This window comes from Nanorana parkeri, unplaced genomic scaffold, assembly GCF_000935625.1.
Source record: "Nanorana parkeri isolate BGI_ZX_2015 unplaced genomic scaffold, ASM93562v1 scaffold357, whole genome shotgun sequence".
NCBI classification, from domain to species: Eukaryota; Metazoa; Chordata; class Amphibia; order Anura; family Dicroglossidae; genus Nanorana; species Nanorana parkeri.
The window spans coordinates 1,018,513-1,043,540 of record NW_017306625.1 but is presented as its reverse complement, the minus strand read 5'-3'; the positions used below and the strand labels follow the sequence as shown (position 1 = coordinate 1,043,540).

The 25,028-nt window shown below is 41.1% G+C and overlaps 1 protein-coding gene across 1 annotated transcript; it reads left to right on the top strand.

The window, feature by feature from the left end:
* The first annotated feature begins 239 nt into the window (after positions 1-239).
* Positions 240-24,823, top strand: STARD3NL (STARD3 N-terminal like). The gene is made up of 10 exons (XM_018558774.1): positions 240-291; positions 406-580; positions 8,427-8,706; positions 10,719-10,796; positions 12,335-12,412; positions 14,057-14,110; positions 14,196-14,313; positions 20,949-21,047; positions 22,653-22,715; positions 24,688-24,823. Exons 3-9 carry the CDS (start codon positions 8,482-8,484, stop codon positions 22,709-22,711), a joined length of 711 nt encoding a protein of 236 aa, XP_018414276.1. The 5' UTR covers positions 240-291; positions 406-580; positions 8,427-8,481; the 3' UTR covers positions 22,712-22,715; positions 24,688-24,823.
* Positions 24,824-25,028: the final 205 nt, after the last annotated feature.

Here is a 25,028-nt window from a genome sequence, read left to right as displayed (position 1 = left end):
GAAACGCCTCCAAAGAAGCTCAGAAACCTCTTAAAGTGATCTTGAATGCACTTAAAATCACGCTGCTGTTTCCTAGCTACACAAGCCCCAAGACACACGAGTACAGGGAACATGGAAATGCATTATTTGATTCATCAGGATCTTTTCTGGGTTCATATTAAAGTCCATTCTGCAAAGCTTTGTAAGCTAGTTTAGTTGATAATTATCAGTTCACAGTTTGACGTTACAACGTGTAAGGCATTGCTTCATAAAATCTCACACAGGATTAATGCAGTTCCTCATCAAGAGCTGGTGAGCATGTGACATACATATCTTAAGCTATTGTCTTGTTTTTAGAAAACAGCAAAAGTATTTTTAGTTATGTAAAACAACTTGGTCTTCCTGGTTCTCTTTTTTTCATTGCAGTTTAGTCCGTTGATACAACCTTTATCTAGAAAACCATCACAAGGGTAAAGTGAAGTGTCTAGAGGCGGGCCAGCAGCATGTGATCTATGAGAAAATTATTTTGTTTTCCACAAGTTATGGAGAGTCACAGAGGGAAGTGCGAAGAATTGTTCTGACTGACACACAGCCGTACAGTGTGAGTATTGTAGTCCACATGCATAGACAATATTGTATCTCTTGTTTCACAGCGATTGGAGCTACTGAATTACATTAGGGATCTTGTAACCTCCTTAATAGATTTTTTTTTAACATACTTTATCTTTGTGGTTGAGATACAAAGCATAAAGTACATATGTTTATATGTTTTTTTGAAAGCTGAATATTACAATGTGAATTGCAGCATTGTATGTGTGTTGCATGCATTCATGTGTGATTATGCATAAGATTTAAAGGAGAGTTATGGGGAGAGTGAAATGCACTCATCCCTGTAGTTAAAGCCGATGTGTGACACTGCAGCTGTCACACATCGACTCTATAGATCGAGAGCTGAGCGATCACAAACCGCTGACCACTCATGATCTTCTCCCTAGAGACAGTGGAGACTGTAATTCATCACTCCCCCTAGGGATTCCCCCTCATCTCTCTGTCCTTCTAGAGCTGAGTCGAGGGGCAGACAGGGCAGGGGGCGGGCGCAGATGGCTCTGGCTCTAGAGAGACAGAACCAACTGTCAATCAGGCAGCGGGGTGGATCTTGACAATATTGTCGGGATCCTTTCTGGCTGCAGTGTGGCTCTGCACTGTCAGCATATATGCTGAGTTTTTTGTCACAGAAGGACATTGGTAAATGTGAATTGCAGCATTGCAATTTACATTTACCAATTTGGGCTGAATTGAAAATCATAATAAAGTTGTACTGTCCTTCCTGCAGTTATATAGTGATACATGTTGCTGAGTTTACATGGAAGACATAAAGAAAGACAGTTCTGACGTGTGGAGGTGCCGTGGCATATTAGAATAACATTGGATTTATTGGAAACTGATTTATTAAAGTGAAACTGAACTCAAAAAGTGAAGATTAGCTATGTTATAGAGAAAATGTTAGAAATGTGCCTAAACAGTACACTGAAAAGATGACCTTTTTCAAGATAAAAAGAAACCCCCTTCCAGGCTTTTGGATTAGTAGCCACCATCCCACCAATCTGTAATTGTATTGTATAGATCACAAACACATTAAAGGAGAACTATGACTTAAGGGCAAATAAAAATACCCCTTACCTTGATTGTAGTAGCATCGTTCTTTTTTTCTAAATTCGCAGCACATCACAGATAAAAGCCTCAAAACCTGTAGTAAATGGCCGTCTTCACCCATGCTCCAAGCTCCTTTCCTCTTAGGGGGCGTTAACATTTGATCCAGCCCGCCCACTGCTTTTTTTTCAAATGATCTCATTGCTGTGGCCGCGCTTCCTCTCATCGTGCACAGCTGTGTTTTGTCAGCTCGTGCACGCAGGCTCCTTCCTCTCTCTCTCTCCCTGCCCTGTGTGACGCTGACATCCTCAATTCACTGGGGATCGCTGATGAGAGAGGGGAAGGAGCCCTCTCTCTCTCTTCAGCATTTACTACAAATGGGAAAGTCCATATATGGTAAATGGTGTCACTGGGGATCTCTGCAGACTGGCAAGCATCCGATCTGCAGGGATCTCCAGTGACATAATTTACCATATACAGGTGAAACTCGAATAATTAGAATATCGTGCAAAGTTCATTTATTTCACTAATGCAACTTAAAAGGTGAAACTAATATATGAGATCGACTCATTACATGCAAAGCAAGATAGTTCAAGCCGTGATTTGTCATAATTGTGATGATTATGGCTTACAGCTCATGAAAACCCCAAGAACCCCAAATCCACAACCTCAAAAAAGTAGATTATTACATGCAATCAATAAAACAAGGATTGTACATAGAACAATATCGGACCTCTGAAAAGTACAAGCATGCATATGTACTCAGTACTTGGTTTGGGCCCCTTTTGCAGCACTTACTGCAATTACTTTTGCACCATATTCTAATTATTCGAGTTTCACCTGTATATGCTGCTTCTCATTTGTAGTAAATGCTGAAGAGAGAGAGAGGGCTCCTTCCCCTCTGTCATCAGCGATCCACGATCATTTTAGTATGCCAGTGTCAGCAGGGAGAGAGAGAGGGGGGAAGGAGCCCTCTCTCTCTCTCTTCAGCATTTACTACTAATGGGAAAGTCCATATATGGTAAATTATGTCACTGGAGATCCCTGCTGATCGGATCCGATCGGCAGGGATCTCCAGTGACATCATTTACCATATATGGACTTTCCCATTTGTAGTAAATGCTGAAGAGAGAGAGCTCCTTCCCCTCTCTCATCAGCGATCCACGATCATTTTAGTATGTCAGTGTCAGCAGGGAGAGAGAGGGGGGAAGGAGCTAGCACACGGGGACGTGCAGGTAAGGAGAGAGCTGCTGCGCATGTCCATATAGCTCTCAAGAATCACTGTCAGTCATCAGTGGGAAGGATCCCGTCAGATACGTCGGGATATCTTCTCATTGCGGTGCTTAGCCCCGCCCACCACCTTAAATAAGGGTTTACAGCCTTACTGTGCATTTTGGCTAATTAGAGTAAATTACATTATTTACTTATTTAGCCTAAGGAATGCATTAATAAAAAAAAGATAGAACCCCATAGTTCTCCTTTTAAATCATCTGTAGGTATGTTTTAAAATGGAAAAATAACTAGATAATTATATTCTCCATGGCTGGGTACCTGTGACACGGATGCCTATCTCTTCTAAACAAAGGCGGGGTCTGCCTCTTCCATGGCTGAAGTTGGGCATATCATTTGTTTCAAGGCTGTGTAGACATAGGTGTAGGTAACCTCATCTCCTTCCTTTCACATTTGTTGAAATGAAACCGAAGAGAGACAGATTAGACGCCAAAAATAGGAAAGAATAGTTCCTATTGCAGAGCCGACGTGATGCAGAAGTAAAGAATGCAGTTCAATTGCTGGAGACCTGGAGCAACAGAAGGCTACTTTATCACAAAATATTTTGTTCTTGGCATTCCATGCTATTGCATTAGTAATTTATGTATAACTTTCATTTACACTGGATTTATTAGAAATTGACCAGCAACACTGGCATCTTAAATAATCATTTACGCACACCTAGTGCAATGTGTAATTATTACTAAAAAGCTGTATATTATGTGTGCCGCTGCAAAGTATAAAAATCTTACCTTGCAGCATGCTGGCTCCTACACATAATGTAATGCTTTTCTTCAGGGCACTGCAGGGCATGAGGGCTGCGACTCAAGATAGCAGATCGCTCGCAAAAGATAACTGGGAAGGCTCATAATATTGTTTTACATTTTAATTACGTTCAAGGGGACCTTTACCCCCTTTCACTAAAAATCACATCAGCATTTAGCTCTGCATGCTGATATAAAAATAATCTTACATAGTTAAATAAACATATTTTTCTTTTACTTACAATTATTGTTTTTCCACTTCTTGGTCCTCTTAGGCATTAGTGATGTAGCCCATGCCTGAGTGTTGCATCCTGGGATGGTTACATCAGCAGAGCATTACTGGGAAATCTCATCTGTAATCTCATGAGATCTCAGGGAAAGGCATTGTTTCCCCCTGAGATGATCTGCATGGTCACATGACCTAGTCACATGTGCCAGAGTTCCAAGAAGTAAAGGGAGCTGGTTTAATCTGCCCTTAGTAAAAATAAGCACCGTGAGAAGAATGCGGAAAAAAATAACAAGCAAAGAATAAAAAGCTGCAAATATCTAGAAGTATGTGTTTGTAGATTGTCATTACTAAACATTTCTAAAGGTGTCTCTGTTGTCATTTTGAAGATAAGGGTAAAGTTCCTCTTTAAGATTGGTTAAGGAGGATTTAAGATATCTGGCAGGATTGACAGGTATTTTTCTGTACTTGCAGAAAACGTGCTTGAAAAAAAAGATGCAGCCAAGGCATTTAATAAGTAGTATTATATGTTTGTTCTAATGTTTAGATATACTTTTAAAGGAGAATTATGAGGTGAGTGATTTTCACTCAGCCTCATAATCTGAGCCGATCTGTGACAATGAAACTGTCACAGGTCGGCTCAGTAGATCGGGAATTGCGCGAACACATACCGTCGCTCGCTAACTTCTCATTCTATCCCTGCAGAGTGCCGTGACTGTCACTCAGGGCTCCCTGCAGGGATTCCCCCCTCCCCGCTCCGATCCTCCAGCGCTGACTGGCGGAACGGACGGGGGAGTGGGCGGGCACAGCTGGCTCTGCCTCTGGATAGGCAGAGCCAGCTGTCAATCCCGCAGCTGGGTGGATCTCGACAGCAATGTCGGGATATGTCCCGGCTGCGGCGTCTCAGTATACCGCGAGCTACAGCTGAGCTATACTGAGCTTTGGGTGATGGGAGTACGCTAGTTTGTGTTCTCCCCCCGTGACCCTTAGGAGAACTATGGGGAAAAGCCCTGACCCCATAGTTCTCCTTTAAGCAATATTATCTTAAAGCGACACAAAACTCAAACATTTTATTGCCTTTCAGTGCTCTCCTTATAGTCCTTAACCTAATCCTGCTTTCCTTTCAAAATGTACCTTTTTTTTTTCTTTCAAAAAAGTGCTGGGCGCGCGGCCACCGCTCCTCTGTGATTTCCGGCTTCTACCTTTCAAAAGTGCATGAGAGTTCTCTGAGAGCGCAGTGCTTTCCTACACTACATATCCCAGAAGGCACAGCGTGTAGTGTTCTCACTGCGCATGTGTCCATTCAGACACCATTCCTCCCCGTTCCCTCCTCCTTACTCACTCTCTGCTCTGCTCTGGGGCTCACAGGTGCGCCTTCCAGGGAGTGAACAGAATGCAAATGGGAGGGATTTGAGGGAGGAGAGAGGAGGAGTCAGCAGAGGAGACGTGAGAACACTTGAAGCCTCCCGACGTCTCATTGTAGTGCTCAGCAGAAGCAAACACAGAGGTTGGCTACTTTTCAGCTCCCATAGGGCCATGGATAAGAAAAGTAGCCACCCTCTGGCAGGAAGTTATGAAACCTGACAAATAAATAGTTTTTAGCAGCATTTAATATGACGCAATTAAAAACTAAACTAGCTCATTATAAAATGATTATATTGTAGATCTTAATTGTATTATTTAATTTATTGGTTTAGTGTCGCTTTATCCATAAATGTTAACGCTAGTTGTTTTTTTTGGAGGGTTATGCATGAAGTAGGCAAAAGAAAACATTTATTGTATGTGACCTAATTGGGAATATTTCCCCTTTCTTCCTGTTCCTGTGACACCCATAAAAGAAATGGAGGTGGGTGTCACCTGGAAAGATGGCACAGACAGCAATAAAAATATTTTCAGCCTTCCCCACTCCAGCAAAAATATGTTTTTATTTTCAAGAGTGTTCCTATTCGAAAGATGTCCCATCACTTCCTATTCTGACCTCAGGTGCAGGGCAAATCTCCACAATAAGGACACAGACAGCAATAAAAATCTAACAAGGGCTTTCACCCTTCTCCTCTTTATCCAGAAACAAAATAAAACAATTTGGCTGGAGTTGGGCTTTATTCAAACAGCTTATGTTATGATCTAGACTCTCTGCATTGCAGATTTTTTATTGCTATTGCACATTATCGGTCATACAGATGCTCCTCGCTTAACGACTTACCTGTTTTGCGACCACTTTCTCCAGAGTGACTTGGTTGTCTTGTGACTGCTGTACCTTCACCTGGGTGTGTGCACATAATATCACTATTGTCACTCTTTACACCTAATATTCTATTCAGGATGTAAAATGAAATTAAGATGAATAACATAATTACAATTGAATTTCTGGAAAGGAAAAATCATTTGAAAAAATGTATGATGTGTCATGCATTGTGTTTGACTAATTATATGTTTTTTTAAGAGCTTTTGCACAGTGTTGCATGTGTCTGTATAACATACATTTCTGTATATTTCCACCACCAGTGCACCACAGGTGCTGCATACATTCTCCCATAGAAATCAATGGCTGCGCAGATATACGCCACAGTTGTGTAAACATGTATATACGAACAAAGAAGAAAAATGGGACCTTTAAAGTGTCCAAACCATACAAAATGTCCATCAGACACATGTAATCTTGTATTAAAAAGTACATTTTCTTATTGCATTAAAATCAACATGATTTTGAGACTTGGTTACATTCAGAACGTCATCAGCAAGATACAGTAGCACATTAGAACCACACTACCTCCTTATGGTACCCACGTATGTGTATACATTATACTCATATATCATAAACTTGTTTGTCCTAATCCATATATTTGTTGTGTAATCCGCTCTGGGCCCAATCTTTGACGCGTTTTGCAACTGCATGTGCTTCATCTGGAAGGTTGGGGGTGACTAAAATATTGTATCGGAGATGAATCTAAATATAATAAACTCCACGACCAATGTCGTAATGATAGTTAAAAATAATCACAATTCAAAACCTACTTCATGCTCACAGAAGTGACTTGATCCTTACTCTCAAGGGCGATTTTGGAATTTACCAAGCAGGTGAAAAGGTGTGAGGTATCCGGGGATAACAGGACTGAAAAATGAAAAAAGTTTTTTTAAAAGATTCAAAATGTTCAGAAAATTCAATGTGGATTTCCACAGGGATATACACTGAGTGGCCAGATTATTATGACCACCCCATCAGTACTTCATTGGGCCACGAGATGACTCCACGAGATGACTTCGTTGGGCCGCCTCGTGACTCCACGAGATGTTGAAAGGTGATGCGAGGAATCTGACACTGCACTGTTGCCCTTCTGTTGTTTTGTACCAGTCTTGCCACTCTCAGTTCTGCCCTAACATTGACTAGTCGCTGACGGCCACAATTCGCACTTTCAGACCCAGATTTTCGGCTGACAGTCCAGTCTTTAAACACTTTAACAACAGCTGCTCTTGAACATTTCACGAATTCTGCTGTTTTGCTAATACTCGCTCCATGGCTCCGAGCGCCAACAATTATCCCACGCTCAAAGGCTGTTAAATCGCGTTGTTTACCCATATCTTCAGAAAAAATCACTTCTACTGTCGTAAACAACCTGCTTCCCTATTTATAATGGTCTGGTCCTCTATCAACTTCAGCGCAAAATTTTAGCTAATTTGCCTACAAACGTCAGGTGGTCAGAATAAACTGGCCACTCAGAGTACAATATACCTGTTGTTAGAAGCTACTGTTTATACGTATATACTGATCATAGAGATAGAAATTAGATCCTACAAAATTAATGCAAGACATAACCAATATTCAATAATGGCTTCAGGTAATTATACTCGGAGCCTGAGGCGCACCTCCCAAAACGGTTGCTCCACACCAAAATTAGTTACTATGACTTCAAAAATATCCTAGTTAGGGGTCCTTGTACTAATCAGTTATCAGTAATCAAAAAACAAGTCAAAATTGCTGAAACTAACCAGATGACCAGACCTTGAATACATTAATATCTAAACTTCACATGATTTGCTTCTGTCACTTTCCTCTTAGATATGAGCCAAACCTCAGGTAATATGCCTTGGAGAGCGACCTAAGGGTTATCATTGTTGTAAGATACTCAGCTGAGAACATCTATTAAAAACACAATTCAGTGTCCAACACCCTGTTTCTACCCTAGATTTGTTTTGCTGCCTGTACCTTGGTGGAAAGTCTCCCCCCATCCTGTCCCAGGAACAGAGGGATCAGAAGAACAGGAAGTGGTATGAGATCTCTCCAATGGGGGCAGAGACAGTAGCAACAAACCTGTGGTCAGGGTAATAAATAGCAGGAGAGGAACCTTTGCAATAGACATACAGATAGCAAAAACAAACCTCACAAAATCGCTTAGCCTTCCTCTACCCATTTTAATATTTAAACCACATGGCTGGAGATGGGCTTTAAAATCTCTAGACTAGTTAATGTGCTGGAAAGTTATTTGATTGCATAAAATACTGGTGCATGTAATATAAATGATTGTGTGTTTTATTTTTAGAGATGCAGATCCTTTTAAGTGATGATAGAAGAGAGAAGTTGTCATTCCCCTAACGATGAACCTGCAGACAGGTGACACCGACCTCCCCCAGAACAACGTTTTGGGTTCTCGCAACTCTGTGTATGACGCCCGTTCCATTACCAGTGCTGAGTTCGTGGCCAGGCTTGAATCGTATGAGAGCTCAGGGAAGAAAAGTATATCCGATGTCAGAAGAACCTTCTGCCTCTTTGCCACCTTTGATGTCTTGTTTGTCACTTTACTGTGGATCATAGAACTAAATGTGAGTTACTGTCCTGTTTCAGTTTAAATCAGCTAAATACATTCTGGGTGTATGAAAACAAAAGGTGTGCATTTGTTTTCTTTAGCAGCCAAAGTCTGAGTAGAAAAGTTTGACCCCTGCCAGCATGCTGCAGAGAAGGACCCTTGCTATCAGTACGGAAGAAGGGGTCTCTCTGCAGAGGTCTGGCACACTCCCTGCTGATTCAGAGCCAGAGCTCTCCAGTTAGCAGGAAGCACCAGCTATTCTGAATGCCGAGCTCTAGATCTGACTCAGCACTGGGCATGTCAGACTACCATAGAGAAGACCCCTGCTTACACATAGAATGGAAAGGTCCATTTCTGCAGCATGCTGGCAGGGGACAGGATTTTCTACAAAGGCTGTAAGTGCTTTATAAAGAAATCCAAATGTAAGACTTTGGCAAAACACTAGGGAGAAATAAAGATTAGAGGCTGTAGCATGATGAAAACGGGAAGCCTAGCTGCAGTGCATGTCTTTAACCCCTTCATGACTGAGGCCCTTTTTTCATTTTTTGCACCCATGTTATATTCCACATTTTAGGCCTAAAAATGACTTTAAACCCCTTAGAACGATCTGGCGACAGGTAAGTCGCCAGGGTCGCTTCTGTTGTAAAGCCGACAGTCGGCTTTACAAGTTTAAACAGACTCCCGGCGGCAAAAGTCGCCGGGAGTCTGTTTAAACAGCCCCGATGCTGGCGACGTACACTGTACGTCGTCAGTCACGAAGGGGTTAAAATAGATTTATATACATAATACCAGTTTAATAAAAGATTAGGCATCTGTGTCATTTGAATGATTGTGCCAAGTTATGTAATAAATAATATTTTAAAATGCATAACAAAAGATTTCTTTTAGAAATATAATTGGTATGGTATCAATAGTACATTGTTCGCTATTTTATTTATCCTGAAATGATTTATTAAGTGTACATCATCAACGTTTCAGATGCAAACAAATAAGAAACATAAAGGAGTTTGCACAGCATTAACCATTTTATTAATAATCATTTAAATTGGAAGCTTTTCAAACAGGTTCTCTAGTTCCTGCTCACAACCAAAAGCATTCCTGCTGCATCTGGTTCCTAGCCTCCCCAGTAGATTGCTTTTGCACATCATCACACAAATGATATAACGTAGGCTTATGTAAGCATCGGTTCTGCATGCAACAGGCTTTGACGTCTTATAAATGAGGAAATCCAGAACTGTTGTATTCTAAATTCCCATACAGTCATTCTGCTGCAAAAAAATGCAGTACAACCTCCTTTTTAACTACCAAAACCTGCAGTGCAAGGGCTACCTGATAGTAAAAAAAGTCAATATCATTATAGCACTGGTGAATCTTAAGAGGAAGTAAAGTCTATTTAAAAAAGGACCCCAGGTTATATTGTGTTAGAATGCACAGCATATTAGCACATTATGGCGGTTTTACTAGCCAAAGCAATCCCCTCCCTTCCTAATGTTCACACTCCCCATACTTTGCCATTGCTCCCATGTCTTTTTCCAAATTCAGAATAGTTTTTGGGTATAGATACACTTTAATATATTTTGCTGATCTTTCACATGCCATTGTAATGATGTTTTTTAATATAAGAAAAACCTACAACTGCTAACTTGGAAAACAAATATGGACCAGAAGAGTTTTAATGCTCTAAAAATACATTCTATAAGGCGTTAGGCTGCTTGCAGGTCCGTGCACATGTGCATGCTTATTCCAATACCGGTATATACTCATAGACAGCCACATACAGTATTTGATTTCTATGGGTGGCTGTGTGCAGTACCTGTGGCTCCCAGGCAGGGAAATACACATGAATCTTACAGAATTGTATGTTGTATGGCCCCCAAGTGCCCGTGTGCATGGGCCCTAAGCAAGTTACTTAATAGCGTACTATGTTATTGTTAGAAATAGTGTATATCTTCTTGTTACAGTTTGTAAAGGTGGAGTTCCTTTGCAGATAGTTAATGCTAAGTAAAACAGATTTGTTTTCTCTCTTAGGCAAATACTAATATTATTGAGGCCTTGCAGAAAGAAGTTTTACAATATGACTACTACTTTTCATTTTTTGACATATTTGTAAGTATGTTTATGGGCTTCAGAACCCTAGTGTAAAATGTATATAATACTTTGTTAAACATACTTCTTTCCTTTTATGGAAACAATGGCAATAAAAGGTACTGTATTGTTTTTCACTGTGATACCAAAGCTTTTGCATAGTGAAACCAGCTGTGCGCAATAGATGTGAAACCATTGGGAAATCCAAGCATATAAAATATATATGTGCTGCCTGCCTAGCCCCTCTGATCACAAGTCTCTCCCCCCCCCCCCCCCCCTCATTCCCAGTACCTTACCTGGATCTGACAGTTGCAGCATTCCACACCTTCTTGCAGCTTCTTGTCACTGGCCAAAACTGCATAGTATATTCTTATAAACTGTGGGAACCTTTGCATAGCATTTCTAGCCATGACCATGGTAGTGGCTTCAGAATACGCCAGTGATCTGTACAGTCCACAAGTCAATAAAGCACCTTTAGGATGAGGTGGAAGGGATGGTTTGCTTAATTAAAGGAGAACTATGAGGTGAGTGATTTCCACTCACCCTCATAGAGTCGACGTGTGACAATGAAACTGTCTCAGGTAGGCTCTATTTATCAGGAAGTGAGCGAAGACATACCGTTGCTTGGTCACTTTCCGATCATCTCCCTGCAGAGAGCGGTGACTGTTGGTAACTGCTCCCCACAAGGATTCCCCCCTCTCCGATCCTCTAGAGCTGGGTGGAGGAACGGATGGGGAAGGGGGCGGGCACAGCTGGCTCTGTTTCTAGATAGGCAGAGCCCGCTGTCAATCAGCCAGGTGGGTGGATCTCCACAGTATTGTTGGGATCCGTCCCGACTGCGGTGCTCTCAGTATATAGTGAGCTATAGCTTATAGCTATAGAATAAGAATCAGCGTAGACCTGATGTGTAACTACTACATCAGCATTCCCACCCACAGTATAAGTCTCGGCTGCCGCACCTATCTGTGTGACACCTGCAGTGGGCATGTGGAGAGATTAGTGATGCTAGGCCTGCAATTTTATCAGGCTCAGCATTACTGAGCTACACTGAAGACAGAGAGTCTGGTATAGGCACTCGGGCCTCAGTGCTCCTTCACACTCTAACAGGTACATGACTCTGGGGCAGGCACTGACATTTGTTGTGTGGATATACCTTAGAGTTCTAAGAGTGTTGTAGACACTCGTTATGATTTCTATTAAATGCATGTTGGCACACCACTTGTAGCCTCCAATAGAAGAATGTGTGACTAGGTGACAGCGCAGAAGAACAATTGGGAGAGAAGGAAAGTATTGTAACCCTTTCATAGGAAGTGCCTGAACAAGGGCAGTCATGGCAGGCTCACCAGGTAGTATTTTATTAAAAGCTGCAGATTTAAAAATGTTGAAAATGGCTTCTGAAATGACATTAACATGTTAAAGTTTATGACATTTTAGTGATTGGGTTTACATATACTTTATCACTCTGTAAAATATCACTTTTTAATTGCCATAAACCGCTTATTTTATTAGCTCCATCTTATTTATATCATGCAAAATCTCTTTTAAATTCTTTTTTACAGTTGCTGTCATTCCTTCGATTTATTGTGCTTATTGCTGCATATGCAATATTCAGACTACGCCACTGGTGGGCAGTAGCAGTAAGTGTCTGTTTCAATGCTTCAATTGTAATATTTTAAAAAATTTAGATGTGTAAATGAACTAAAATATTATTAGTATTACACTAGACATTGTGCTGTTAAATATAAAACTTTATGCACACTGGGCTTGCAAATACTTTTATTTGTTCAAAGTATTTTGCTAAAAGATTTTACAACTTCTGATTAACACCTGCATGAGTAATCATTTTTAATTTTTTTTTTAAAGCTGTTAGGTTTTTATTTTGTACACTGTTTTTAATCAATACACTGCTTGCATTTTTTCAAATTATAACTAACAAACAAAACATGTGAAAAAAATGATTTACAACACATTTTATTGCAGCTTTTTGTACTATTTAAAAAAAAAGTATTTTGTTTTTACACACTGTAATCCTTTCTAATGCTGCATCTCCCACTCTGTGCGCAGCAAGTTCACAAAGAAAGAGGCACAGTGTAATCATCAGGCTGGAGAAGTTAGTAAACACACTTCCAGTGATTACCATGGTGGGATGTTATAGCGATCACACTACTCAGAACCATGCTGGTTGTTGTTGTGTCAAAGAACACAAGCGTATGCCTCTGGTTTACAGCTACAACATTAGTTAATGGCAGCTATTATAAAGAAAAAGTGGAATAACATTTTTAAACTTCTGCAAATTTAACCAGTTGGCTTCTGAAAATTGTAGTTTAAAGAAGTCTCACCTTGTATTATTTTTCACAGCTCAGTCACCTAATTCCAACAGTGTGTTGTGTTTTATCCCATGCTTTTTTGTGTAGTAGAAACTGAGTTACAGACTTTGACGGTTTACTCCTCTTGCTCTGCAAAGGAGCCAGACTCTTGATTGACAGATTTTATCTCACTGTCTCTGCACTTACCCTACACAAAACAGACCCCCCCCTTCCCGTTCTACTGCTTGTGCTGATTCCTGTGATAGTGTGTTCCCACCCTCTGCTTTCCTGTTTCCCCACTTGTGTCTGGAAAGTGCAGAGACGGTGAGATAAGAGCTGCCCATCAAGAGAACATCTCCTTTGCAAAGCTTGTTGGGAATGAAGAGGAGTGAACTGTCAAAGTCTGTATCTCAGTTTCCATTGCACACAGAAGTATGGGGTGAAAAGCAAATATATACTGTAGGAGTTAGGTGACTAAGCTGCAAAAAAAATAACACACAGTGAGGCTTCTTCTTTGATCTACAATTTTCGAAGCCAACTGGTTAAATTTGCAGAAGTTTAAAAATGTTTTTCCATGTTTCATTTTTTCTTTATAATAGCTGCTCAACCATAGCCACCATTACTTTCATATTGACTACCTTGTGATCAGCTATCAGAGTTTTCATTCCAGGCCAGTTTCTATTAACATTTGTGGCATGCAGGACCTATTCATTTCCACCCAAGTTTTCCCACAAAGTATGTTTAATTTTAAAGTTTAGTGAGGAGACCTTTTAAGAAAACTATTACATTAGGAGAGACATCATTTAAAGGGAAGGTGTCATCTAATATAAAGAATAAGATGTCTTTTCTGTTTTAAATCCTGTGCTAGAAAAATGGCAACTGAATCAGTTGCTTAGTTACAATGCCTCCACATTTGTAAAACATGTTGTGGGAGTATAGTCTGAGAAGTATTTGACTTGTTTGTTCTTTTTTTAGTTAACAACAGCAATAACGTGTGCCTTCCTGATAGTGAAAGTCATTTTATCTAAGGTAATCTTGAAAGCTTAATCATATAGATATTTGATTTCCCCATGCTGTATACAAAATTGTTGATAGCGACTATTTGTTTTACCAGTTATTTTACCAAGGTGCTTTTGGATATGTACTTCCTATTATGTCCTTTATCTTGGCTTGGATAGAAGCATGGTTTCTGGATTTTAAAGTTTTACCCCAAGAAGCAGAAGTGGAAAACCGTAAGTCATCACTTATTGTTGAAAGTTTGGAATATAGTACATGTACCCACAACCATGTGCCTTCAAGGACCTAAACACTCTCTGCATGAGCCCTAAAGATCGGGGGGTAAGATAAATAACAACATCACTCTAAGGTCCGATTCACACCAGTTGCATTGGAGCTGTGCTGGCCATCGTTTCCAGCACAGCACCAACACACTGACAAGACTATAGGATTAAAAATAAAATTGTCTCTGTTCACACTGCTGCGTTGCGGTGGTGTGCGTTGAAAAAAAAGTACTGTACGCTGTTTTTTTTTCCAGTGCAGTGTGATGCATCACATTGGATCGTGTTGTGGCTGTAAAACTGAATGAAATGTAATTTTTGTGACATTGTAATAAAGTTCTAAAAAAAAGTAAAGTGTGATGCATCTGCACTGATAGGCTGGGTTCACACCTGAGAGGTTTTTTCTGCTCGTTTTTGAGTTAGTTTTTTTCGTTCAGTGAACGCGCGTTTCACTGGTGGTATGATTTCTTTTTTTGGTTTTTTCCCTTTATTTTCTCTATGTAAAAAAAAATATATATATTTTTTAGTTTCACTTTTAAACTTCTCGCCGGCTCCGCCCCCCTGCGACTCGGACGCTCGCAAGGGACGGAACCCGGAAGTCGGCAGCCGCCGAAGACACAGCGGGGATCGCGGACAAGGTAAGACCTGTACGCTTTATTCCTGAGTGTGGCTCAGGGTTACCGCTTTGTTAACCCCGATCCACACTCGGGAATACCAATGGTAACACGCGGCGAAACGCCCCAAAGAAGCTCCTGTTCTTCTTTGGGCGTAGGGCGTTTTGCAGCGCGTTCCTACGCGCTGTAAAACGCCCAGGTGGGTACCATGCCCATAGGCAATCATTGGTTTTCACATGTTGAGCGTTTTACAACGTGTAAGAACGTAGAAAATGCCCAGGTGTGAACCAGGCATTACTGTTTCTCTCACTGCTCGCCAACGGCCATGCGTTTAGTGAGGCTTGCTGATGCAAATCAACCTTAGCCACTTTAGTACCAGCATGTTATACGCCCTTCAGGCTATTTTTCAGCGCTGTGCAAGTTTGGCTGTGAATTCCTCCATCATACAATACTGTAACAAAATTAATTTTATATAATTTCTTGGGGCAAATGGAGCTTTATTTTAGTGGTATTTAATTACTTTTTCTTTTACTATATAAAGTAAAAAAAAGCTTGAAAAAAAAAAGCTTGTTTCTCTCTTCTCTTTTGTTTATACGTCATAGCAAATAAAAATATCAGCACAGGCATTTTTTTTAAAATGAAGAAACATGCCGATGTTGAGTGGGTTAAAACATGGCGCTTGGTGATAGTGCACAAGATATAATCAATGTACGGGTTATAGACAGAGGAGGCAAATTTTAAGGCTGCCTTTGCAGGACTCTTTAAAATTTTAGTTGCCTGGATGCCATGCTGATCCTCTGATTTTGATAATTCCTGAGTCAGAATGTCAGATCAAGTACACAGCGTTTTTTAAAGAGGATGGGCCGCAGACAGTCCCTTTATATCTTTTTTTCATTGCAAGTTTCTTTAAATGACATATCTATTGATCCAAGGAAATTATGAGATATTCTCATCCACAGAATCTTTTGTAGCAGACCACTATAAACCGCTAATGATTCCTTGCTTAGTATATAGATTTGTTCTTGGGTTAAGATGTTTTGTTTGTTGCTGTTACTAATGTAGGTTGTGTAACACAGAAATAAAATATTCTCTGGGGTGTTGCCTAGTTACCCATAGGATTCTTTCAGCTAGGTTTCGTAAATAACATGTATAAATCTGATTCCCAGCTCCCATCTAGAACAAGAGCCGATTTCCTGCAGTGCATAAGCTCTTTTATTCAAAATGTCATAATCCTAATATAGTTATACATGGTATTATCATAAAAGCATTTAAAGAAGAACTATGAGGTGAATGATTTACACTCACCCTCATAGTGTGAGCCGACGCGTGACAAGGAAACTGTCACACGTCGGCTCTATAGATCGAGAAGTGAGTGAGAACGCATACCGTCGCTCGCTCACTTTCCAATCATCTCCCTGCAGAGAGCGGTGACTGTCAATCACCGCTCCCTGCTGGGGTTCCCCCAACTCCCGCTCCAAGCCTCCAGTGTTGACTGGAGAAGCAGCATTGTCGGGATCCGTCCCGGCTGCGGTAATCTCAGTATATAATGAGCAATAGCTCGCTATATACTGAGCTTTGGGTCACGTGAGGATGCTAGTATATGTCCTCCGTGACCCTTAAGAGAACTATGGGATAAAAAGGTTACCCAATAGTTCTCTTTTAACTAGTGAGTGGAATCATGGCTACAGGGGTATTGTACTATGGGTGAGTACGGAGGGGAGGCTGTTCTAATATTGTTCTCTATACAGGATGTACACTGTGCCTTATGGTTTTGAAAGGGTGTGAACAAGCTCATGGCTGCAGCAGGCCAAAGGTAATTTACTAAAAGGGATCTGGCTGGCTGTACAGTCGACTAATTACTTTTACAGGAATCTCAGGGCTCCCATCGCTCACTCCATGTTTTCCTCTCGTATGGTTAGGACCATAACAAGCAGTGTCAGAATAGTGAGCTGGAGTGCATTGAGGAACATTCGTTACCTGATGTCCTCTGCAGAGTGTGAACCAGGAACATCCCTCACCTCTTAGCACTTCTGGGGTTCAGAGCTGTCAAAATCTGATTTTGCAGAACAGTCTGTGCTCCATTGGCTAGATCAGAGGGCAGGGGAGATATTAGGGATCTAATAGAACCCTGATGTCTCCATAAAGAGTTCCTGTCATCTGTGCTATCACATAGAGCGTTGTTAGTGCATTGCAGTAGCAATAAACCTATGTGAAAAAAATTAAAAAGTGCTTAAAAAATGTAAATATAATTTAAAAATGTGTTAAGCACCCCCATTGCCTTGGCTGTGCACACATACACGCATAGGGTGCATATTGCCGTGCTTCCTGTTATGAGAGAAATTATATTAAAGGAGAACTATGAGGTGAGTGATTTTCACTCAACCTCATAGTTCGACCCGACGTGTGACAATGAAACTGTCACACGTCGGCTCAATAGATCGGGAAGTGAGCGAACACATACCGTCGCTTGCTCACTCGATCATCTCCCTGCAGAGAGCCGTGACTGTCACTCACGGCTTCCTGCTGGGATTTCCCTCCTCCCCGCTCTGGTCCTCCAGCACTGACTGGCGGAACGGACGGGGAGGGGGTGGCTACAGCTGGCTCTGCCTCTAGATAGGCAGAGCCAGCTGTCAATCACGCAGCTGGGTGGATCTCGACAGTAATGTCAGGATCCGTCCCGGCTGCGGCGGTCTCAGTACACTGAGCTTTGGGTCACAGGAGGAAGCTACTTTGTGTCCTCCCGTAATCCTTAGGAGAACTAAGGGGAAAAACACTTACCCCATAATTCTTCTTTAAATACCTTGTTCACTGTTAACTGATGAGCTGTAAAAGCATTTAATGCATCACTTATTGACAATTTTGGATGCTATAATTTTTTGCTGTTTTGCAGCTGCACAGTTTTGGGGGTTGACATGTTTGCTATCTATTTACTCAGCACAGCTTTATCTTTTATTTTTGAGAAAAAAAAAAGAAATTGGGAACGATATTGTGTTTGTGAGCACTAAAATTAATTTTAGTGTATTTTCTTTTACTGAAAATACAGATTTCATAAACAGTTGTGCAAATACAACTTCATTAACATACCATGCTGAGGCCATGAATGTAATCCTTTAACCCTTTGTTAGGACAGACAGTGTTCAACTCTACTTTACAAATTATAATTGAGCAAGCACAGCACAGACAGGGTTAAAAAAAAACTCACAGCCCCTCCTAACATTGCAATTAGACCTTTTAACCCTTAAGAAGCCAAGAAACCCTAACCCAATTAAAAGTAATTAAAACTGCAAGAGACATTTTTTAAACAAGGACTCCAGGATTTATTTTTTAAATTAACCCTTGCAGTGGGGCTACCCCGGTAGTGCAAGGGTTAAGTGCTCGTTTGTGTCTCATAGAAAATAACAAAGTTATACTCACCCGAAGCTCCGAGCTGGCCAGCTGTCACAGCGCTCCCTCCAGCCTGTCCCCTCCTCCTCCGCAGCATCGGAATTTTCTTAGCGTCCTCACATCCATACACTGTGTATAGACGTGATGATTTATGGGACCTTACACCGCTGCAGAGGAGGGGGAGAGATGTTGGAAGGACGGGTATAAGAAGGCGGCAAGTATAACTTTTTTTTAACCTAGACAGGCTACCTGTCTAGGTTACCCCCACACTGCAAGGGTTAAGTGCTTGTTTGTGTCTAGGTTAATAAAAAAACTATTTCCTGGAGTTCTTCTTTAAATATTTTTTTAGCTTACGCAATGTGAATGGGAACATGTAACAAATATAAAGTAGATGCTATCCCGATTTGGCAATAAAAGTAGAAATATATTTTAAGTTTACTCTTTTTCTTTCTATTGTTTTCACAATGTTGTATTTACTCAATTGGCATCTACAATTTTGTGGGAGCAGCACTTCTTTTTATACAGTTTTAATAGAAGTATTCTTGATTCCTCCCCATCTCGTACATTAAATAAAGACTGCAAGAGTAGAATAAATGTAAGAGTTGTGTAATGCAGACTTGACCTGATTTGTATTTAAATCTTCAAAGTAGGACACATGACAGAGATATCTCTGCAGACAGCTAGAATATATTTGTTCGCAGCAGATGGCATGGAATTAATTAATCTCCATGCAGATAGAAAAGCACCATTTAATCCAGTTTTGCATTCATTAAAAAATATGTTTTTGCGCAGAGCACAGAACCAGCATTAGGATTTAAATGTTGTTATCAGCCTCCTGTTTTCCCCTGTGCAGCAGATCTCAGACTGGTAGAGAGAGGAACCCCCTTTTCCCTACTAGAGCTCCAATGTAGTGCAGAGTGTTAGACTGCATTGAGAGTAAAGGCCCATTGGGAATGCAAAGCTAGTGTTTTCAAAATGTGCCAAATCATTGTGCAGACTGCTGTGTGTTGTCGAGGTGTGGTGGGGTACCATTCAAAATGCTTGACACTGCAGCACACCATTGCATTTAATGTGCATTGCTGTGCGTTACCGAAATGTGGTTGTGTGAATGGGTCCTTAGCTGAGCATTATTCACTTCCTTAAGGTGGCCATACACCTTACAACCATCGCAAAATTTAGCTTTCCTCTTCATATTACCATGGAAATGCCTCTGTGGTTTGCAAGCTCTGTTTGAGCTCTCCCATTCATTAGTATTCATAGTGACACTCTCCCCTCCTCCCCCCCACAGGGTATTGTGTGCAAAGGCAGAGCTGATGTTTACTGAACATGTTACAATGAATACCAGAGAGGGGGGCAGCTGTTTTACAGCCCAATTACCATCCGACCCTGGTGTGTGACTGATTTTCCTGTAGAGCAAATTTTTAATTTTGAACCTTCATATCACAGCAAATATTGATTTGATTTGGATTTCTCTTCTGTTCATTTACTTTCCATTTTGTTAAATAATTAAAATAAACTATTTACACTTTTATTTCTGAAAGCATTCTTGCTTTACAGCACTGTTTTACACCCACCTAAAACTTTTGCACAGTACTGTATGTAATTGTGTGTTTTATATATGTGTGTATGTGTTTATATTATAGTGATTTTACTGTCCTCTGATTACCCACTTTAGGCCCTGAGCCTTTTTTCACTGTAGCCCATTAGAGTTTAAAAGGATGTCACATAAGTGCAGTTTTGTAAAGCAGCAGAATGGTAGCACCCAATATTTGTGTATTAATTTAGGCGAGTTTGACCTCTTTTGACGCTACATTGCTGTACACTGAACACCGGGAGTTGCTTGATCAGGTACCTCTGCAAAAATCTTTATTTTATTTTTTAACTCACTACAAGGCATACTATGAATGGGCAAGGGGGTGACCATTGTGTCGTGTGCCCCTCCTTTCCACCTTGACTAACCAGAGAACGGCTTTTATTCACTAAAAAAAAATACAAGACCTTTTCTGAATGGCGGAGATACGGGAGCGAGCGACTCCCTGTGTTTAATGTACAGATGGACCGCACTGACTGTATACAGAGCAGGCTACTACAGTGGATTTCAGCATTCCCTCTCCCTGCAGCTTCAGAGCGGCCAGGAGGAGAGAGAGGGAGCGCTGTCAGGTGTGATCAGAGCCGCCTCTCTGAGCAGTGTGAGCGTGTGGGGATATACGTGCATGCAGAGCCAAATTTGCCAGGGAGCAGAGGTTCGGCAGGGAAGTTCCCGTCCCCGCAAATCCTCTACGGATGGAGTAGACAGTGAGGGGAGAGCTGCAGCCCTTCCTCTCAGCTGTCACAAGAGTTCTAGCTCTAGTTAGACACATGCAACACGAGCAGCAACCTAGTTGCGTCTAATGGAGCGAAAAATACGGTATGTATAAACCAATGTTCAGCTTTAACATGTCGATTATTAATTATTTCATTTTACATGATAATGTCAGTTTCATATTCGTACAGCACCTATATACAAATGTATGAGACTATTCCCCAGAGCTGCCAGACAAAGGCTTAACATCACCAGTAATCACTAATAATGCAAACTATGTTTATTTTTAGGACGTTTTATGATACAAAGTGTTTCTGAACGAGCTCCATTTATGCTACCCGGACCAATATCAGATGGGCAGTTCTATTCACCCCCAGAATCTCTTGCAGGTATGTATGCATCTGTGGGTTTACACATTTCACCAAACCTGGTACAACATTGTCGAAAATGTGGAGATTTATAATCTGTTACTGAAACCCGGTCATGTTTTTACTGTTCATAGTGCACTTTTTTGGGGGCAAAGTACATGTTTAACAGTCAGAATCTATATAGGGTTTGAAATGTATTAGTAGAAAACAGATGGTTTCCCTGAGATCTCACGTTCACATGGTCTAGCACAGAATTAGGATATGTGTGCAAAAAGAGGGGACTTTGTTTTTCACTGCAACCATCATCTGCCCAGCCTAGATGAAGTGTCCCAGGAAACCTGTAAAAGAGAAATATATATACATATATAGGGGCTGCCATTGTTGACTTTTGTAAAGGTGTAAGCTCCAGGAATGTCACTTTTTGTGATCACTAGACTGGAAAAAAACAAGCGGTCAGTGATGTTTTAAAAGTCTGAATTCCCACGCTGTGTACTTGTTCCTGGTCAGATGCTTGCTAGGTAATGAAGCCGGGATCTGATTGACAATTCCTGAGCCTAAAATGCTGCCCGGCATCCTGATTGGCGGGGAAGTCGGCTCCATGCTCTCTCGTCACAGGATACTTCCCATATCAGGAAGCCGGGCAGCGCGTCATTACACGCTGCCCGGCATGCTTCCCCGCCAATCAGGAAGCTGGGCAGCGTGTAATGACGCGCTGCCCGGCTTCCTGATACAGGAAGTATCGGGCTAGGCATCGGAGAACTCCAGGTAACATTTTTCTTAACTCTTGCAGTGGGGTTACCCCAGCACTGCAAGGGTTAAGTTCTCACTTTTGGCTAGGTTCAAAAATAACAAAGTTATACTGACCTGATCCTCTGAGCCGACTCTTAGACTGGTCCCTGGAGCCTTGCTTCCCCTCTGCCGCAGTGAGCTAAGGTCCAATGAGTCATCCCGGTCTATACCAACTGTATAGCACGTGAGGACTTCGAGGGAAATACCATTGCTGCATTGTAGGAAGAGACAGGCTGGAGACTCTGAGGATAGGGTTAGTATAACTTTGTTATTTTTGAATTTGAGCACTTAACCCTTGCAGTGGTGGGGGCTGTAGGGGTAGCTTCACTGCAATGGTTAAGAACATTTATATACAGAGTTCTTTTTTTTTTTTTGTCATTAATTGTTTTAGTTTATAAACAATGCTGATTGGACTTAAAATATGAACAAGATATACTCCTATGTGATGCATATAGTTCAGGAAATGTAGTTAATCTTTTTAATTCCCGACTAATTGCATTGATATGAATGCACGACAATGTTGGCAAACTGCAAGCCAATCACATATTAGAGGTTCTAGAAGAATGCAGATATTCTGCTTTGTGATTTATATTTTTCAACATGTTCTGTATTTTGAGAAAATGGCTCCCTCTTGTGGCTGGTTTGCAGTATTACATGTCAGCAGATACTTTTATTTATTTATCAAGCATTTCTTATTGGTAAAATTAGTCTAAATACATCTGCCATTTCCAGCTGCAATTTTTTTTAATCCTTACTGTGAGGACATGCCATTTCTGTATATCTGATTGTTTGGGTTGACAAAATGTCCATTGCTTTCAACTTTGCCTAATTTAACAGATTCTGATGAAGAAGCTGATGAGAAACAAGACAGCGAAAAGCTTCTGGTGTCAAAATAGCAAGGTAAACCATTTTTAATCTTTGTAGAAGGATAATGTGTGATAAATCGTCAGCTCCAGCTTTGATCTTTTATTAGGGAAGATGACATGGCATATTAAATTGAACGAACCTGCATCCCAAAGCAAATTTCGCAGGCACTTTAGCTTGAATCACCACCACAACAAAATGAAAGCACTTAAATAGGTACTTATACAGTAGCTCTCTCTCTCTCATCGATTTCTGGATACAGTGTGTGTCTTTTTGCTCTATCAAGAAACCTGGACACTGAAAGGGTGGGGGTGAGCCAGATATTTAACATGGAGCTTAGAACTGCTGTTAAATGCTCAGTTTGCTATGTTAGTGGTCTCCTGGGGCTTCAGGAATACAATATTTGCAGACACTTATTTTACTTACTATGCTGTACAAGAGCCAACCTAACTGGATACAGATTGATTGGATAGATTAGGTTAGTCCTCATATTACATAGATTTGGTAGATCTAAAGTTGATTGTACAGAGATTGTATGGTCAGATTGTAATGTGTCTATGGTGATTCTCATGTTAGAGGTCATCTCACTTGTTTTCAATAGCAAAATCTGACAGCTACCCTCCAAGCCAGAACCTTCATCCACCCCATAAACATTTCTGAAGTTTTGTCCTCTTTGCTGACTCCAACAATAAATGTCATACATAAGTGTCACCATCATCACCTCCCGATGAAACATCCCATTAGAGCCCCATGGCAGGATCTCTCCTCTGATTGGGGCTCAGTCTATCCTGCTGTGCTGCAGCCTGGTACAGAATGGGTTCCTTTGATCTACTCATTAATATTTTTCCCAGCTCCCCTCCCCACCTCTCCAGTTCATGAGCTGGAATCTCATGCCGCTTTCCCCATGCTGTCCGGCATTTTAAAATCCAATCAATGGACAATCCTGTTGAATGAGCAGCCCACTCCTCCACCGAGGGGCCACAGAGTATCTGATTCAGATTAAGTGTTTATGGAAATCTGCAGGATGGTGCGGCAGATGTCACCCAGTGTGGTGCAGTGCAGGAAGGATCACTCCATCAGGTAGATTGCCCATCACGGTGGAGCAGAGATCACTTTCCCTCCGTATCCCTATGAGTAGAGGAGGAATCCCAGCCCTGCTCCTGATGCCACTACCACTTCAGTGCAGGCTGGAGCTAAGCGCAGGACCTAATGCAGCCGGAAAAAAATAAAATACCGTTATCGGTTTTTGGTATTGGGGTATTTTCATGAATACGAGTATCTGGCATTGGTGCATCCCTACTCTTAAACTTTGTGTTAAAGGTGAGGTATTTAACTGCGTGCCCAAGGTCCGGTAAGTCTCCCTCTCCCAGGGAGAAATCTAAGTGGGCACACTGTACAAGCAGTGGAGGGGAAGAAGGCATCTGGAAAATCCGCAGGCCCACCAGAGTGGTTAAAGAAGGTACCAGTGTCCTTTTATGGGACCAAAGAGGTCATCCAATCTGTGCTTCGGATTCCTCTCATGCTCCTGCTACCCATAGTGCGTGGAAAGTAAGGTTTGGTACTCAGTATGGCAGGTAGTTCTTGCCTTGGTTCAGGAGCTCCTTCAAGCATGTTCGTTCCTGGCCCTCCCTTCCTGACAGGGGTTTTAACCATTTCCTACTCCACCCAAAATGAAAGAGAAATTTTGGCTTCAGATATACGTTAAAGTTGTCAACAAAGCTGCTTGAAGTTTGCGTAAAGTTTTGCAAATGCTCAGTGAAAGCTTTCATTCTGCTCTTATACAACTGAAGGCTTTTGTTAGGCTTCCTCAGAAAAAAGGAATAAAGTGATGAAGCCCATACCAGACAAACAATATTCAAACCAGTTGAAGACACATTTTGCTCTTTTATTGGGTTAGCTCAGGAATATGAACACATGTATTTTCTTATATTGTTGAGCTATGTAAACAATTGGCTTTTTGTGTTATGTAAGATTTTTTATAAACTAAATTATTTTTCTTTTCTCTCAGAAATATGTTTTTATTGCATGAAATCTAATCGATAAGAGGCAACAGTGATGAATCCTCAGCAGATCATCTACCGGAGCGCTATTTGCAGATGATAAACCCAGATTCAGCTACGTACACATCACAGATGCTGCTGTTCTGAAAGCCAGAATGGCTGGTAAGCTGGCTGCCTTCATAATTGAAGTGGCCATGGGCTATAAGTGGTCATCTTCATCAAAGACAAATTCGCTGCATATTTTGACTTTTGGCACTGCAGGGACTTTTGCCACTTTGTGCTGTCACTCGTGTCCTGGATTAAATGGTTTACTGGAAATGAAGATTGAATTTTCTGCTGGTATTTACTG